The following is a 17,469-nucleotide window of genomic DNA, read 5'->3' on the forward strand; positions in this document are numbered from 1 at the left end:
GCGGCCAATCGCCGGCAGGCCCACCTCACGCAGTGCAGCCAATCGCCACCCGCTAACACCTCATGGGGCGGAGCCTCACCGCCGCGCTGTAAACAACACCGGGAACGGATTTAAAGGAGCCACGTCGCACAGCGGCGCCGGTGACCGAGACGCACCCTCCGCGCTTCCCTGCACCCACCCGCCGCGAAACATGGAGCAGACCCACGTACAGATATAGAATTTTTATTACCCAACTGGCAAAAAACCCCTAAAACCCAACGAATAAAATTCCACAGTCGGTTTCACAACCGAGGGGGGGCGGCAGGAGGAGGGGGGGGTTGGGGGTCATAACCGGGGGGAGACCCGGCTCCCTCACCCCCTCCCGAGCCCGGCATCCCCCAAATATACAAATCAAACCTGATGCTAAAAATAAATAGGAATTCCCAGGGTGGGGGTTGCATAGAGGAAGATTTAATAAAAAAAGGGATTTTTTTTGTCTCGGTTTATTATTATAATTCATTATTATTATTATTATTATCTCTAGTATCTCCCCGCGGAAGGATCCAGGACCTGATCGTCGACACATGATTAATAAAAATAATTAACCTTCTCCCAATAACTTACAGAGTTCACCCAGGGAACTTGTGCTTTTTTTTTTGAGGTGGGGGGGTCTCTCCCACCCCCTCCTATGAAGCTCTGGGGACCAGGGGGATCCATCTGGTGCTCACCGGGGGTCCCACGCCCTGTCCCAAGGGGGTCACTGGGGGATTTTGGGGTCCCCCTATGCTGGGGGACACACACATGGCACTGGCCCCCTCCTGCCTGTACAACTTTGGTCACTAGCTTTGTGTCACCCCAAAAAGCCGGATCCTGCGCCCCCCCTGTCACCAATCCCGCTCTCCCGGTACCCTGAGACGCCCCAACCGGTGCTGGGGGGGAAGGCACCGGAACCGTTGGGGTGGGGGGGAGCCATCCCTGCCGTCCTCCGTGACACCGACGGTGACGGATTAGGGACCCCCCAAGATAACAGGGGGTGTCCTCTCAGCCACCGTTTTGCACCGGAGCCACCGCGGAGCCACCAAGCCCATCCCCGTGGCCTCAGACCTGCCACGTCCCCCGGTGCCCCGGGCCAGCGGGAAAGGGGAGCGGGCACGGGGAGGGGCCACGGCATCACCCCCACGCACCAGAAGGACGAGACGTCACCGTCACACCCCAAAAACACCGTTGAGGGGGCCGGAATGCCCGTCCCAGGGGGGGCCACGGCGCAGCCACCCCGCTCTCGAAGCGGCGTCCGAGGCCTGAAGCTCCCTGAGCTGAATGGGCGCCGGCGGCGGGGACGGCCGGCAGAGAAATTGCGCCGTCTCCACCGGTCATCCGTTTAAATTAATTAAAAAACAATAATAAGCCAAGTCTGGAGGAAAAAAAAAAAAAGCAGCAGCAAATCCCGGCTCTGTTTTTCCTATCACACCTCCCTCCGGTTCAACCGGGGGCTTCTCCGGTGACACCGAGGAGACGCCGAGGCGGTTCCTTACCGGGGGACAAGGGTCCCAAAATAATCAAGGGGGCAGGTGATGTCCAGTCCCGGCGTGCGCCGGCGGGGCCGGGGTCAGATGGAGTTTTCCAGGGGGCTGTGGTTGCTCCGGCGGCCCAGGCAGTTCCTCTCGTTCAGGAGGCTGGTGGTCTCGTCGGCGGTGGCGGAAGGTTCCGGTTTCTCCGGTAAACCGGGGGTGTCTGGTTTGGGGGCGTTGCTGTCGGGGGATTGGGGACAACTGTCCATGCGAGAGGCCATCAGGCCGTTCTGGTATTCATGCCGCGTGATCTGTGCCCGGGAAAAATAATAATGGGGGGTGAGGAGCGGTGACAGACCCCACCGGTGATGTCCCCATCCCCGTGTGATGTCCCTGTCCCCCTCACCTTGACGAACTGGAGGTCGGTGAGGGCACGGACGCTGAAATCGGCCACATACTGGGCACCGGTCCCAGCGTTGAGCTGGTTGTTGCTGCCGCTGGCGGGGGACGAGACGGAATCGGAGCGTTCGTGGTAGCTGAGGGAGGCCGAGCGGTTCAGGCTGCTGACGTGGGATGGGGAGCGGGTCTCTGCGGGGACAGGAGGGACAGTTAGTCACAATGGGGACACCCAACCCCAAGGAGGGTCTTGCGCCATGAGGGGATGAGCCCTGGTAGCTCTGCTGAGCCCCCGGTGACACCAGCAGTGACAGGGAGCGACGGGACACGCGTCTGCCCCAGCCCTGGGGCCAAGCGCTGCCGTCCCCAGGATTTGCTCCCAGCCAAAATGCCACCGAGCACGGTCACGGAGCCACCAGTCCCCCTGCTCCAGGGACGGGGGACAGCCCGAGGACCCTGTGGCTCCTCAAACCGGTGGATCAACGGCCCTCTGTGGGGTTGGGGACACGGTGGGGGTTACAGGGACACAGGGACGTGCTCGGAAAGTGGGGGTGACACAGAAACCACATGCAGCAGCGGGGAGAGTGTCACCTCCTTGCCAGCATGGGGACAGCCACCACCATCTGGTGGCAGAAACAGGGGGGTTACGGGGTGTGGAGGACCCTAATGTCACTGTAAGCAGGGCCAGGTGACACCAAGAGGACGAGTAACCAGCCCAGCATGGGGGTCAAAACAGCCGGTGCTGCATTAATGGGGGGACACCCACTCTGGGGGGGGTCACTGCAGTGACAGCGGGGTTTGGCATGTCACGCAGCTGCGCCATTTACCTGTCACCCAGGAAAATAATGACCTTGGATTTGTAGATGGGCGCCGGGGCTAGGCTGGGGACAGACAGACAGACAGACAACACAGCACAGACACAGAGGTCAAGGGAAGCCTCTGGGTGAAGGACGGGGGGTAGCGGGTGCCTCTGCCCATCATTTGGGTGCTGGTGACACCCCAATGCTGAGCTGAGCTGTGAGGGTCAGTGTCTGGCCTGGTGGTGATGGGAGAGAGCCCAAAATTGGAATCTTCAGCCCAAAATGGGAATTTTCAGCCCAAAATTGGGGTTTTCAGCCTCAGGCATGGAGCATCAATCTGCTGCCAGATCTTGAGGTGCTGGAGCAAGTTGAGAGAAGGCAACAGAGCTGAGGAAGGGGCTGGGGCACAAGTGTGATGGGAACCGGAATAGGACCAGAGGAACCGGCCTCAAGTTGCGCCAGGGGAGGTTGAGGTTGGATGTGGGGAACAATTTCTTCCCCAAAGGGCTGTGGGGCATTGGAACAGGCTGCCCAGGGCAGTGCTGGAGTCACCATCCCTGGAGGGCTGGACAGACGGACATGAGGTTCTCAGGACATGGGGCAGTGCCAGGGGTGGGGGTTATGGGTAGACTCTATGAGCTCAAGGGGCTTTTCCAACCAAAACAATTCTGCAATTCTATTCTAGGACAAGCAGCAGCCAAACAGCACCCATGAGGCACCAGCAGGACCTCAGAACCTCCAGCATCTCCTGTGCCCACAAGCAGCTCTAAATTGGGGCGGGGGGGGGGGCTCTGCCCACCCCGGCGATCAGGGGGTGCTTACCTGACACAGGATTGGGGCCGAGCGCCATCACCCCATAGTAGGAGAACGCTCCTGCTTCAAACTTCATACATTCCTTGCCGGCCTCCACCTCCACCTTGCCCTGCGAGGGAGAAATGGCATGAAAGCCGAATCCCGTGGGGTTGGGCTGGGTGAGACCCCCGCATTGCGGCCGAGGGACCCCCCTGCACCCCAGTACCTGCAGGATGAGAATGAAGTAGTCGGCCGCTTTGTTCTTGCAGTAGAGGAAGTGTCGCGGGGATTTTTTGTTCTCCTCGTCGAACTTCAGCTCCTGGATGACGTCAGAATATTTGAGGAGCCGCAACAGGATCTTCTCCGAGATGAAGTTTGGGGTGAAGAGCGTCACCTCTGAAACGGAGAGGGGCCAAGGGGTCAGAGTCGCTGTCCTTGTCCCTCTTGATAACTGTGTCCCCTCCCCATCCCTCGGGGTGGTGCTGGGCCACATTGTCATCTCCCTGGGGTGGAAAGTCCCCAAAACCAGCTCCAGGTCCCCAGCAAAGGCAGCTCCAGCCCTGGGGGGACACATCCCAGCACCGAGGGCTGCCCAGAGCTGTCAGGGGGCATCCCCCTCAAAAAACTCACCCGTGGAGAGGAAGCGGTGAGCGGCCAGCAGCAGCTGTGGGGAGATCTTGACCTTCTTCTCAATGACGGGGTCCTTGAAGGCCGAGAAGTCCCGTTTCTTCTTCTGGTTGCCCACCCGGTTCTGGTTGCTGTTGTCGACTGGGGGGAACGGGGTGTCAGTGGGGACAAGCGGGACCCCCAGCAACACCCATGGGTGGGGGAAGAGGGGCCGAACCTCAGACTTACTGAATTTATCCGATTCGTCCAGGATCTCCGACTTGATGATCTCCTCGATGACGTCCTCCAGCGTCACCAGCCCCAGCACCTCGTAGAAGGGATCACCCTCCCCCTCGTTGTTCACCTTCTGCACAATGGCCAGATGGGACTTCCCTGCGGACAGACACACAGACGCATGAAGAGAGACACCCCCAGGGCACCCCCAGCCTCAACGGTGGGTTCCCACATTCCAGGATGTGTCACCGGCCCTTCCCTCCCCAAGCAGGAAACAATAAACCAGTGAAAATCTAAACAAGCCCCTGGGCTGGGAGCTAATTCCCAGTGTAATGACAGTCATTAGGACGGTGACAGTGGCGCCTGGGAGGCTCACGGCATCTCCTTGGCATCTCCTTGTCACGGCATCTCCTTGTCACCATGGGGTGTGGGTTTGGCTTGGGGGTGGTCACAGGAGATGGGATGTGTCCCTGGAGCAGCCTGTGCCATGTCATTGAATTGTTTTGGTTGAAAGAGCCACTCAAGATGATTGAGTCCAAACGCTAACCCACCCCCGGCACTGCCCCATGTCCTGAGAACCTCATGTCCGTCTGTCCAACCCTCCAGGGATGGTGACTCCAGCACTGCCCTGGGCAGCCTGTTCCAATGCCCCACAGCCCTTTGGGGAAGAAATTGTTCCCACATCCAACCTCAACCTCCCCTGGCGCAACTTGAGGCCATTTCCTCTGCTCCTGGCGCTTGTTCCTGGGGAGCAGAGCCCGACCCCCCTGGCTCCAAGCTCCTTTCAGGCAGTTCAGAGATCAGAAGGTCTCCCCTCAGCTCCTGTTCTCAGCTGAACCCCCCAGCTCCCTCAGCCGCTCCATCACACTTGTGCTCCAGCTCCAAGCCCACGCCATTCAGACAACCCCGCAGCAGAAAGGCCACGTGTAAAGAAACAAAACACCCCTAAAATCACTGTGAAAATGCCTCATGCACCCATATGACCCCTTGGTGGGGCGCCGTGGCTCCTTCACCAACCCGGTGACTCAGACAGAGGTTCCTCTCCAGGCCAAGCCGCCAAAGCTGCTCTCGGTGGGGAGCGGCCGGCGGCAAAACAAACACACCCTGGGGAGCCTGACCTGCCAGAGCAAAGGGCACGGCGTGGCTGCCGCGGCATCGCCATGGCAGTGGCACCTCCCACACTGCCCCGAGACCCCCTTTGCCACCAGGGTCCCCAAACAAGGGGCGTGAGCAACGCCCTAAGCTCAGCAGAGGGGCTGGGAGCTCCCTGTGGGGTCATTCCCCATTCAAAGCTTCACACCGAGAGAAGGGGACGGTCAGATGAGGCACTGGGTGTCCCCACAGGAGCTGTCACCCCAGGCCAGCGTCTGCAACGCCTCGGAGAATCAGTCCAGCTGTCAACTGCTGCAATTAATACAATCATAAGCGCAGCCTGTTAATTTTTTCCCCTTTTTACCCTCTTTTTGGGTGCGTCTCCTGCTTCCGACGTGGGTCTCGATGGGTGGGATGAGGGCAGTGCCTTGTGGCTCTGCCACATCCGCAACAACGGGGTTCGGAGAGGGACCCCAAAACCAGCCCAAGAATCACCTGGCCTGACCCAGCGATAAATAAATCACTACACAGGCCGTGGGCGGCTTTGTAACCGGAACGAGCGGGCTTTAAATCCGTTAATAAGGCTTCGTCGGAGGGAAAGCCGGTGCCAGCAGCGGGGATAACCCCGGCAGCAACATGGCTCCATTTTTTGGGAACGGGGGCGTCCGCGCGCTCCTGCAGCGGCTCTGGAACCGGCGCGAGACGAACCGGAGGAAAAACACTTGCCAGGAAGGCTTTTTGCTAATCAGGGCAGTTCCACAACAATCCCCGCAGCCGGGACGGGCCCTGAGGAGGGAACCAAACCCAAACCAGGGAGACAAACAATTTTCCAGCAGCAATTCACCAGCCTCCAGGGCCATTAATTAAAAACAAGGAGCAAATAAACACTCCTGAAGTGTTTCTGGAGGCTGGCGCTGATTACTCCTCCGCCCGTAACACCGAGGTTCTCCCGTTACAAACCCCAGGGACGGGCAACTGCCCCGGTTTGGCGCCCAACAACGTGTCCCCAGCTTCCCAGTCACGATTGCTTGAACTGTGGGGACACCAGGCACCCCCAGGGAGCAAAAACTCTGCAGAGCTTTGCTTCTGGCATCCTCGGAGTGGGGGAAAGCAGCACCCAGGGAAGAAGCAGCACCCAGGGAAGAAGGAGCAGAGCCCAGGGAAGCAGCAGCACCCAGGGAAGCGGAAGCAGCACCCCCTGAATGTCCCCTCACCCTTTTTGAACTCCTCCAGCATGGCGTCTAGCTTAGTGTCATGGAAAACAACGTGGACGGGGTGGTTGTAGAACTTGGTGATGGTTTTGAGGGGGGTGCAGTCGTCGGGGTCGACAAAAGCCAGGTCCTTGACGTAGAGGATGTCCATGATGTTGGAGCGGTCCTCCTCGTAGACGGGGATGCGGGTGTAGCCACTCTCCATGATCTCCGACATGGTGTTGAAGTCCAGGATGGCGTCGCTCTTTATCATGAAGCAGTTCTCCAGCGGCGTCATCACGTCCTCCACCGTCTTGGTGCGGAGCTCCAGGGCTCCCTGGATCATGTTGAGCTCTTCCCTCACCAGGTCGTTGTAGGGTTCCGTCACCTTCAGCATCTCCACCAGCTTCTCCCGGTTGTAGACAGTGCCGATCTCCTGGCCCAGGATGCAGTCGAGGAGTTTGCTGATGGGGTAAGAGAGGGGGAACGTCACCATCATAAAAAATTTGGTGATCACAATGGTGTTGGCCCCCACGGCCAGGCCATGGCGGGAGCAGAGCGCCTGGGGCACGATCTCCCCAAAGATCACGATGCCGATGGTCGAAGCCACAACGGCGCCGATCCCAGAGCCAATGAGGTCGTCGAGGAAAATGGTGAGGGTGGTGTTGACCAGCACGTTGCCCAGCAGCAGCGAACACAGCAGATAATTCCCCTTGCGGCGGATGGGCTCGATCTTGCGGGCGTAGCGCTTCTCCTTGTCGGTGCCGCAGTTCTGCACGATGCGCAGCTCCATGGGATCCAGCGCCATGAGGCCCAGGTTGAGCCCGCTGAATATCCCCGACAGCGCCAGCAACCCGACGATGAGAATCACCTGCAGCCAAAGGGGCAGCAGCGACTTCTTCTCCTCCAACACCACCAGCGTCCCGTCGGCGCCTTCGTGGGGCAACCAGGGCTGGCCGGGCCGGCGCTGGGAGCACAGCACGTAGGTCTTGGCGCGCTCGTCCTTGCGCAGGGGCTGGACGTGGACCCGCAGCAGGGCCGAGGTGTCGCGGGCCTCGGCCAGGCCCGTTTGCACCAGCAGGTCCTGGGAGCGCTCGGGGCAGGTGCCGTTGGGAACCGAAGCGTTGGCGGCGGGCCGGAGCTCGGCGAAGGCGACGTGTTGCCCGGTGTGCGGCCCCAGGCCCAGCCCGTAGAGGCGCAGCAGCACCTCGCTCCCCTCGGTCACACGGATGGGCCCGCGGGCCGGAGCCCCCGGCGCCGGTTTCGTGCTCTCCTCCAGCCGCATCCCCAGGATCACCGTGTCCCCCGCCGCGACCGCCCCGCGGGGCAGCGCCAGCAGCAGCAGCAGGGGCGGCAGGAACGGGGGAGGAGCCGCCGGGACCCCCGCGATGCCGCCGCCTCCCCGGGCCCCGCCGGGGCCGCCGCGCCGCCTCCCGCCGCCCGGCGCCATGTTGGTGTCTCGCGGCCCCCGCGCTCGCGGCGACGTCACCGGGCGGGACACGCCCACCCCGCCCCGGGGCACGGGAGGGACGTCACGCGCCGCGCCCCGCCGCGAGCCGCGCGGCCTTAAAGGGACCACGTCAGCGTGGTGGTGATGGAGTGGGGACCGCAAGTGCTACCGGGGTGAGGACGCGGTGTCGCCTCAAGGGGACGCGGCTGGGGGGACGGAGGTGGGGTGGGGGGTGCACGGGGTGTCGGTTTGGTGGCGGGTGTCGCCTGTGGAAGATGGATGAGTGAGGGATCGAGGGCTACTAGGAACTGGGGAGTGTCGCAGAAGCGGAGATGGGCACTGGGACCTGAGGAGTACAACAGGACCGGCCGGGGGGGGGGGGGGGGGCGCGTTCACTAGGATCTCGGGACACTAAGAGATACAGTAGGACCTGGGTGGGGGCACTAGGATCTGGGGAGGGTTGCAGAAGCGATGGGGGGCACCAGGACCTGGCGGGGGGGCACTAGGACCTGGGGTCAGGACTCCGTTTGCGGGCGCAGCGGATCCGTTGCGCTCCACGTATCGCCGCGGACCCTTTAAAGCAGCTGGAACTACGTTACCCGTTACCCCCCGCGCTCTCCCCGCCTCTCAGTTGACAGACAAGGCCTGCTACCAACCGGAATGCAGCATGCCGGGCGTGCAGCCAATGGGCGGGCGGGGCGGGCCTTGGCGCAGGCGGTGGAGGGAAGATGGCGGCGGGCCGGTGGCGGGCCGGGCTGGCTCTGCTGGCCGTGGCCATGGGGCTGGGCGGCCCGCGGGCCGAGCAGACGGAGGAGCATCTCAAGCGGGAGCACTCGCTCTCCAAGCCCTACCAGGGTGAGTGGGGCCGGGAGAGGGGCGGCGGGTGGTGCCCGGTGCTGGGTACCGGCGGCCCGGTTCCGACCGGTGTGTGTGGGCCGTAGGTGTGGGCTCGGCCAGCTCGGGGCTGTGGGACCTGCAGGGCAACGCTATGGTCATGACCCAGTACATCCGGCTCACCCCCGACCTGCAGAGCAAGCAGGGAGCCGTGTGGAACCGAGTGGTGAGCCCGGGGTCATCGGGGGGGACACCGGGAGGGCGTTTGGGGGGGGTCGGAGACGTGGGGTGACCCCTGTGGGGATGGGATGGGATGGGATGGGATGGGATGGGATGGGATGGGATGGGGGGAGGAGCAGGTTTAAATCGGGTTGGGAGGGTTTGGGGAATTGGGGTTAAGTTTGGGGTGTTGTGGGGTTTGGGGCTGATCAGGGGGTTTGGGGGGGTCCTGAGTTTGAGATCTGAGAGTTTGGGGTGTGGGTGCATGGGCGGGACTGGGGAGGTGTGTGGAGGTTTTGGGGAAGGGGGTTTGGGGTCTTGGGGGAGGGTGACTGGGCAGCTCTGGGCCAAATAGGGGGGGAGTGTGGGGGTCTAGGGCAGTGAGGGGTTCCTGGGGGGATTGGGGTGATTTGGGGGGGTTTGAGGCTGATCTGGGGCTTTGGGGGGTTCTGACTGGGATTTTGGGGTGCAGGGCTGAGGGGAGCCTGAGGTCTTGGGGAAGGGGGTTTGGGGAGGGGGTGATAGGGTAACTAGAGAGGTTTGGGTTATGGGGGGGATTGTGGGGGTCCAGGCCAGCGGGTCTGAGGGGTTTTGGGGGGTTTGGGTGAGTTTGGGGGGGGTTGAGGCTGATCTGGGGTCTTGGGGGGGTCATGAGTGAGAGAATTTGGGGTTTGGGTGTTTGGGTGGGACTGGGGAGCCTGGGGAAGGAGGTTTGAGATCCTGGCGATGGAGGGTGGGAGGCGACTTGGCAGCTCTGGGCTAAATGGGAGGGGAGTGTGGGGGTCCGGGCCAGTAGGAATTAGGGGTTTCTGGGGGGGTTGGGGTGATTTGGGGGGTTGTGTGGACACAGGGGGGGTTTGGGCTCGGGAGGTTGGAGGGTCTGGGCCAAGGCTGGGGGGTGGAACTGGGTGGGGGGGGGGGGGTGTGGAGCTGGGGGCCACTTCAGCCCCCAGCCTTTGGCGTGGTGATTCCTGCGATTGCTGAGTCCCCCCCAGGTGAATCTGGGGGGGCAGATAGAGCAGTTTGGGGTCTCTCTTGGGTCTCCCATTGCCCCCTTTGCCATGACCACAGCTCGGAGCAGGGCCGGTGAGGCAGCACCTGGACACGGTGCTGTGCCCCGTTATGGCGTTTCACTGCCCCTCACGAACCTTTTGTCCAGCAGACAACAAATCTCCCGTTAATACCTTGATAATTCCCGTTGAATTTTAATTTGGGGTTGAAATCCATGTGGTTTTTGTGCCCCAGGATTCAGCCCAATCTGCAGTGGTTTGGAAAACGCCCTGTGAGATCTGTCATACTCAATTTTTATTGTTATAAAATACTGAGGGTTTCTTATTTTTTTTCCTTTTTTTTATTTTATTTTTTTTTAATTTTTATTTTATTTTTTTTGCTGGGATTTAGAGCTCCCACAAAACGTTGTGGCTTCCAAGCAAAGCCACCGGCCGGCTTCACATCACATGAGTGAATCTGTTACGAGCTCATCATGTTACGTGCCCGTTAGCACAGGGAATTTGTTGGTAGCTCAAGAAATAATTGGCTTATCAGCAATTAAGAAGCTGGCGCTGCTCCTCGGGCTCTTTTTGCTCTTCTTTTCCCGGGTGTGAGTTATTTTGCCGGAGTTGCTGTTGCTTCGGAATAGCGTGAGATCAGAGTTGGCTCTTTGGCTTTTTATAGCTTTGAGTAATGACCAATTCCCTTGGCTTAATGATGTCCTTGGGGATTAATTATTGTTGCTCGCACGCAAAATATAGGCCAGCCAGGTCTGGTACACCCTAATTTCACATCCTCGCTCCTTCTCTTGCAGCCGTGTTACCTCCGAGACTGGGAGATGCAGGTGCATTTTAAAATCCATGGGCAAGGCAAGAAAAACCTGAACGGGGATGGTTTTGCCATCTGGTACACTAAGGATCGCATGCAGCCGGGTAAAATTGTGCTCCAACCCCTTCCTCAGCTCCGTTCCCTTCTCTTAACCCGCTCCAGCACCTCAAGGGCTTTTTTTGGCGTGAGAGGCCCAAAACTGCCCCCAGGATTCGAGGTTTGGCCTCCCCAGTGGCCTCTTGGCCACCTGGGCACACGCTGGCTCATGTTCAGCCACTGTCACCAACACCCCCAGGGCCTTTTTCCGCTGGGCAGCTTTTTGGCCATTCCACTAAGGAGTTGGCTCCTTAAAAATACACCTAGTGGAGGAAACTTGATCCCGGCCAGCTTGGGACAGAGGATTTAATCTGCCCCTCTTGCTCCCTGCCTGAAGGGTCTGTGCGCTCAATGAGAGAACAACACAAATCCTTGGGTAACAAACCCTTTGCCACCCTTATTCAGAGCTTCTCCTTCCTTCTAGGACCTGTTTTTGGGAGCAAGGATAACTTCCTGGGCCTGGGAGTGTTCGTGGACACCTACCCCAACGAGGAGAAGCAGCAGGAGGTGAGCTGGGAAGGACAAACAGGCCCATGCCGCTCACCAGCTGCCCGCGGAGTGCGGCACGAAGGCTACAGCTCTTCATCGTTGCAGTGCTGCCTTTTTGTGAGCTCTTCAACCACAAAATATGACTCTGCTTCCTCTCCGCTCCCTTTCCCCAGTGTGCTTTGCGTAGTTGGTTTTAATAACTCTTCAGAGACGTGAAAAGCTGCTGGGTGGTTTTGTGGTCAGGTCTGGAATCATAAAACAGGATCAGAGAATCGCTTTGGTTGGAAGAGACGCTCAGGATCGTGGAGTCCAACCATAACCCACCCCTGGCACTGCCCCATGTCCTGAGAACCTCATGTCCGTCTGTCCAACCCTCCAGGGATGGTGACTCCAGCACTGCCCTGGGCAGCCTGTTCCAATGCCCCACAGCCCTTTGGGGAAGAAATTGTCCCAAATTTCCAATCTAATTTACCCAGAGTAAAAGCTTTCAGGGCAGAAGCAAACTAACCAGTGGCACCACGTTGGCGTCACGAGCTCTTGCTCTTTCTGGAGGCTGCCAGCGAGTAGTGGTCAAGGTGAAGCTCTACCATGAGTATCGTCTTTGTAAACCTTGAGTAGAGTGGTACCCGAGATGCCTGCCCTCACCACGGGGCTGTTTGTGGCAGCTCATCAGCCAGGGGCTCAACTGTGGCTGCGCTCTGCCTCCCTGAAAGGTGCCTGTTTAATGATCTTTGTGTCCCTGACGTGTCTCTTGGTCATTTGGGGTTTATTGGTGCTTGTTTCTGTGCAGAAGCAAGTGCAGAGACAGCTAAAACTGCGCCCTTCCCGCCCTGATGCTAGAATTACTTTCATCACTCCAAACCAAAGCCGGCCCCATTCTTAATTTGAGCTTTCCCCTAAAAAATAGGCCATTTTATCCCAAAATCTTGGTGTTAACCCCACTGACCCACAGGATCCCCTTTGCCTCTGGGGAAAGGGACAAAAAGGCGCAGTTGGGATGTGCCCCGGCCTTGGAGCTGCCCAGCAAACCCTGAGTAAACTACCAGCTCTTGTTCCAACACCCAAAGCAGCCCCAAGGCGCAGGGGTGGACTTTGTGCTTGTAAAAACCTTTCCGAGCTGCCTGGCACCACCTTCCTGGGGGATTAGCTCTGCTTTTGTGGGGCAAAGGGCCATGCAACAGGTTTTATTTAAAAGAAAGAATCAGTAGTTGACCATCAAGGAAGGGAAGAGATGGAGAAACACTGATCAGCTGCTTGCTGAGGGTTCACAGCTGCTTTTCTTTGCCTGTAAAAGGACAAAAAGAAGCATCTTGTTCTCAAGGGAAGAGGGAAGGGTTAGTTGTGGGTCCCTGGGGAGTAGTTGTGGCCCAAGTGTCACCAAACTGCTGCATGACGAGGAGAAATGCCATATGTGGCAAAGCTTGATGTGGTCTTCCAGCACCATTTTCCTGGATTTTGGCACCTAACACCTAAACCCCGCTCTGCTTTAGTCTCCGCTAACATGCCGAGCTCTCCAGGGAGGAAGTTTCCCAGTTGTAGGTTAATACTAAACTCTGGTCTGTGACCGTTTTGCTTCTGTGCTCTCTCTTGCTTTGCGATAACCCTGGACTGGCAGGCTCAGAAGAGGAGGTACAGCCCGGGAAACCAGGTACTTGGTCTTGCTTGCCTTCCCACGCATGAGCTGTTGGGTTTCGCCTCAGCTCACAGGCGAGGAATTCCCTCCTCCCAGCTCCAGAAAATCCCAGTGTGCGCTCCAGAAAATCCCAGTGTGCGCTCCAGAAAATCCCAGTGTAAACCCCAAAAATCCCTGTGCAAACCAGAAGAGGCTGCACAGACAGTCTCTCCTCCAGCCCAGGAATCTGGGGGATGAAGCAGGACCGTGCTGTTTTCTTCTCGAGGCAGATTTTAGGGGGGCAAAAGAATTTGGGGTCTGTAGGATCTGGAGATGCGCCGGGTTCACGATAGAGCCACGCAGTGTCCAGTGGGATGAGAGGAGAAACTAACCCCCAATTTTTTCCCCCTCGCAGCGTGTCTTCCCCTACATCTCAGCCATGGTGAACAACGGTTCCCTCACCTACGATCACGACCGGGACGGGCGCCCGACAGAGCTGGGGGGCTGCACAGCCATGGTGCGCAACCTCAACCACGACACCTTCCTGGTGATCCGCTACGTGAAGAGGAGGCTGACGGTGAGTCCTGCCCGGCAGGGCGGGTGGCATGGCCGCGGCTGGGGCTCAATAAGCTGCTTTTACCACAGGTTTTGATCGATATCGACGGGAAGCATGAGTGGAGAGACTGCATTGATGTGCCGGGCGTGCGCTTGCCCCGTGGCTACTACTTCGGGACTTCTTCTGTCACCGGAGACCTGTCAGGTATCGCCTCAGTGTCCCTGGGCTTGTTTCCCAAGTGTTTCTTGTGCAAATGAATGGGGAGCGGCTGCGGGACCTGGGGGGTTCAGCTGGAGAACAGGAGCTGAGGGGAGACCTTCTGATCTCTGAACTGCCTGAAAGGAGCTTGGAGCCAGGGGGGTCGGGCTCTGCTCCCCAGGAACAAGCGCCAGGAGCAGAGGAAACGGCCTCAAGTTGCGCCAGGGGAGGTTGAGGTTGGATGTGGGGAACAATTTCTTCCCCAAAGGGCTGTGGGGCATTGGAACAGGCTGCCCAGGGCAGTGCTGGAGTCACCATCTCTGGAGGGGTTGAACAGAGATGAGGTTCTCAGGGACATGACTTGGGGTAACAGTTGGACTCGATTTTTAAGGTCTTTTCCAACCAAAATCATTCCATGATTCAATTTTTGATTATCTGGAGGTGCAGCTTGATGCCTGCTGGGGCCCCAGAAGCACTTGAGGACCTCTCCATGCTTTAAACACCCTTGAGCTGTGAGTGGGAGCCTTGTTTTTTTATCTCCTGAGGAGCCGAAAGCCCAGCCCGGGCACGTTACTCCCCCATCACTTTTAGGCAGTGCTTCCCTTGGTCTCCCTGGCCCAACCTCCGCCGCCCTGTCTCAACAACACGGCTGCACCGGCTCAGCCGGGGGGTCTGTCTCCAAAATATGTGCCTTGGGAGGAGGAAAAACACAATGAGCACTGAAAAACAATCTCTTATATTCTCCTGCGGCAAGCCGAGGTGCCTGGGTCAGTCCTGAGGGCAGCGCTGGAGAGAATTGTCATTGCAAACGTTGCAGGCGTCACAGCCAAGCCAGGGTGCTCATTTCTGCTTCCTGACTCTGCAAAATTCTTGGGTGTATTTTTCTCTGGATTTCATAGCCCAAGAGCCATCACCCACCTTTTATCAAAGGAGGGACCAGCCCCATGTTCCTGGAAATGCTGGGACAACGTGGACCGACATAAATGTGGTTTTTCAGAGAGCTAAAGCGTAACGTGTCCCTCCCAGCGCTGCTTGAGGTCCCACGAGGCCTAATCCCACCCCACTGTGCCACTTTTGGCAGGTTTTAAGCCTGAATTGAGTTGTGCCTCTACAAAAGCGCATTGACGGCCGGTGTCTGGACCCATTGTTGCCTCCAACAAAAGTTCCTTTTCTCTCTCTCGTCTTGGTTTCGAGTCAGATGATTTCCCGCTCTGGGTGGGTGCATTTTAGTTTAAGTAGCTTAATGGTTCATGCTGGCAGAGGGCCCTGCGCTGGGGCGTAGATTCTGCCCTGTGGAGGTGAGTTTTTCCCCTTTGGGAGTATAAGACCCACCCCACGGTGCTCGAATCCCCCGGTCAGAGTCGTATTTCTCGCTGCCACCTCAGGCCACGTTTCTTCTCTGCTTGCAGACAACCACGACATCATTTCGCTGAAGCTTTACCAGCTGACGGTGGAGCGGACGCCAGAGGAGGAGAAGCGGGACAGGGAGGTTTATCTGCCCGTCGTGGACAACCTAAAGCTGCCGGGAAGTGAGTAGGAGCCGCCAGCTTGTAAAAGAACTTTATTCCTCATGTCCAGCCTGAATCTCCCCCCATGCCGTGACCAAAACGTGCTGTGCTGCTCTGCTGGAGGTTTGAACCTCGACTGTGTCTTTTCCCCACCTGAGATGTGTCAGGGTGATAAAACCCTGTCCCATGTCACCCAGAGAGGTGGTGGATGCCCCATCCCTGGAGACATCCCAGGCCAGGCTGGACGGGGCTCTGAGCAACCTGAGCTGGTGAAGATGTCCCTGCTCATGGCCCAGATGAGCTTCGGTGATCTCTTCCAACCCAAATTTTACAATTCTTATGTGATTTGAAGTCTCACAACTTAAGGCCTGCACACAAAGCTTTGGGAAGCCAAACCCTGGGGTGGCGTGAGCCTAAAGGGGGGTTTGTATGGGGTGGTTAAACAAAATCGCAGCTGGATTTTGGGGTGCTGGGTTTACAGGCTGGCTTTTCTTTCCCAGTGGAGGCGCCGCTGGAGCCCATGAGTGGCCTGGCTCTCTTCCTAATCGTCTTCTTCTCCCTCGTTGCCATCGTTTTCGCCATCGTCATCGGAGTCATCGTCTACAACAAGTGGCAGGAGCAGAGTCGGAAACACTTCTATTGAGTCAGGAACCCCACGTGGTGGCCTGTGGCTGGGCCTTGGTAGCCACGTCCCACCTCACACCCATCCCGGACTGGCCAGATGGACCCACCCTCACGGTAGGGACACTTGTGTCCCCCCAAAATCCCCCAGTGGGGACGGCTGCCGCTTCTTACCGGGCTCTGGAGCTCCCAGTAGAAGTGGGGGGTCCCCAGCACCACGGGGACGGACCTGCCGGGCGGAATTTACCACCTCAGCTGTGAAATCCTGGCTGAGAGACGCCAACGAGCGCCAGTGTTCCTCACCAGGCTCCTCCATCACCCCTCGCAGCGTCACCAGGACCCTCGTCTTGAAAAACTGCCTTTCCAGGAGGGATTTTCCAAGCTCTTCATCCTGTTCCCACCGTTTTCCATCGTGCGAGAGACCTGACGGCTTTTCTCCGTACTGTGAATCCCTCTCAGCAACTCTAATTGCCGAGATTTGGTGTTTTTCGCTGCAGACCCCTCCTCGTTTTGGGGTGTGATGCCGAGTTCCCCGGTTGTAATTCTCGTTTGCTGCTGTGTCTGGGGGCTCGGCCCCTCTCCCCGTCTCCGCTGCTCTTTGCGTGTCACCTCCTGGCTTTTGGCAGCATTTTCCCCTCGGTGCTCACCGCATCCCGGGGTCCCCGGGAAGAGCTGAGCCTTGTTGGGGGGACACAGGGACAATTCCCCGGCAAAGCCGGAGCTCTCGCTGCCTTTCGGGGAGTCGGAGTTGATTCCTACCTCAGGGACTGCTTTGGTCAATGATTTCTCGGTGTTTCTCTCACCCTTGGGGACCCCACGGCACGGAGGGACCCCAGGAGGGGGAGATCTTAGGTCACTTTGTCCCAGGGGGAGCCTTAGTGGCTTTGGGGACATTAAAATGGCAAATGTGCCGCTCCGTCGTTGGCAGGACCCTCCATCGCTGCTTTCCTGGACACTCGCACCCGGGGGGGATCCCCAGTGCTACCCAGGATGGGGACACATGTGGCTGGTGGTGTTTTTGGCAGGATGTTGTCACCAGGTCAGCGGGAGCTTTTTCTTGAAGTGCCCAATTGTGGTTGTGGCAGGAGAGTTGGTTTTTTTCTGGTGTTTTGCCTCTATTTTTGCCTGATAACCAGGAGCACAAGGCGCACGCCTCTGCGTGGAGCTGTAACTGGTGTCCTGGAATAAACATTGGTGTGTGTGTGTGTGTGACATGGCTGTGCCCCTTGTCACCGCCTGGTCCCCTGAATTGTTGAATCACAGACTCATTTTGGTTGGAAAAGACCTTTAAAATTGAGTCCAACCATAACCCACCCCTGGCACTGCCCCATGTCCTGAGAACCTCATGTCCGTCTGTCCAGCCCTCCAGGGATGGTGACTCCAGCACTGCCCTGGGCAGCCTGTTCCAATGCCCCACAGCCCTTTGGGGAAGAAATTGTTCCCACATCCAACCTCAACCTCCCCTGGCGCA

General features: G+C 58.4%; 2 protein-coding genes across 5 annotated transcripts; one reads left to right on the forward strand and one right to left on the reverse strand.

The window, feature by feature from the left end:
• Positions 1 to 206: 206 nt before the first annotated feature.
• CNNM4 (cyclin and CBS domain divalent metal cation transport mediator 4) lies at positions 207 to 8,080 on the reverse strand. Its single transcript, XM_065041092.1, has 7 exons — positions 6,622 to 8,080; positions 4,331 to 4,474; positions 4,106 to 4,243; positions 3,702 to 3,871; positions 3,506 to 3,605; positions 1,894 to 2,075; positions 207 to 1,798 (listed from the first exon to the last, which is right to left on the reverse strand). The coding sequence occupies exons 1-7, from the start codon at positions 8,045 to 8,047 to the stop codon at positions 1,586 to 1,588; spliced, it is 2,373 nt and encodes a 790-aa protein (XP_064897164.1). The 5' UTR covers positions 8,048 to 8,080; the 3' UTR covers positions 207 to 1,585.
• A 660-nt stretch (positions 8,081 to 8,740) lies between these two features.
• LMAN2L (lectin, mannose binding 2 like) lies at positions 8,741 to 17,210 on the forward strand. 4 transcript variants are annotated; one of them, XM_065041099.1, is made up of 10 exons: positions 8,744 to 8,902; positions 8,989 to 9,107; positions 10,502 to 10,557; positions 10,905 to 11,022; positions 11,439 to 11,521; positions 13,119 to 13,151; positions 13,531 to 13,692; positions 13,761 to 13,875; positions 15,279 to 15,398; positions 15,878 to 17,210. In XM_065041099.1, the coding sequence occupies exons 4-10, from the start codon at positions 10,929 to 10,931 to the stop codon at positions 16,018 to 16,020; spliced, it is 750 nt and encodes a 249-aa protein (XP_064897171.1). In that variant the 5' UTR covers positions 8,744 to 8,902; positions 8,989 to 9,107; positions 10,502 to 10,557; positions 10,905 to 10,928; the 3' UTR covers positions 16,021 to 17,210. The 4 variants fall into 4 exon arrangements, with proteins under 4 accessions (XP_064897168.1, XP_064897170.1, XP_064897169.1 ...); XM_065041096.1 differs by lacking the exon at positions 13,119 to 13,151 and having other exon boundaries at positions 8,741 to 8,902; XM_065041097.1 differs by lacking the exon at positions 10,502 to 10,557 and having other exon boundaries at positions 8,743 to 8,902.
• Positions 17,211 to 17,469: the final 259 nt, after the last annotated feature.

The sequence above is a fragment of the Columba livia genome, chromosome 25 (assembly GCF_036013475.1).
Source record: "Columba livia isolate bColLiv1 breed racing homer chromosome 25, bColLiv1.pat.W.v2, whole genome shotgun sequence".
NCBI classification, from domain to species: Eukaryota; Metazoa; Chordata; class Aves; order Columbiformes; family Columbidae; genus Columba; species Columba livia.

Excerpts from the sequence above, each read along its gene's own strand:
- CNNM4 (XM_065041092.1), bottom strand. The coding sequence starts at position 8,047 with ATGGCGCCGGGCGGCGGGAGGCGGCGCGGCGGCCCCGGCGGGGCCCGG. Across the intron at positions 3,872-4,105 it reads TCACCGCTTCCTCTCCACGG|AGGTGACGCTCTTCACCCCA; the intron begins GTGAGTTTTTTG and ends TCTCCGTTTCAG. Across the intron at positions 2,076-3,505 it reads CGGCCCCAATCCTGTGTCAG|AGACCCGCTCCCCATCCCAC; the intron begins GTAAGCACCCCC and ends CTGTCCCCGCAG.
- LMAN2L (XM_065041097.1), top strand. The coding sequence starts at position 8,776 with ATGGCGGCGGGCCGGTGGCGGGCCGGGCTGGCTCTGCTGGCCGTGGCC. Across the intron at positions 11,023-11,438 it reads TAAGGATCGCATGCAGCCGG|GACCTGTTTTTGGGAGCAAG; the intron begins GTAAAATTGTGC and ends CCTTCCTTCTAG. Across the intron at positions 13,876-15,278 it reads TGTCACCGGAGACCTGTCAG|ACAACCACGACATCATTTCG; the intron begins GTATCGCCTCAG and ends CTCTGCTTGCAG.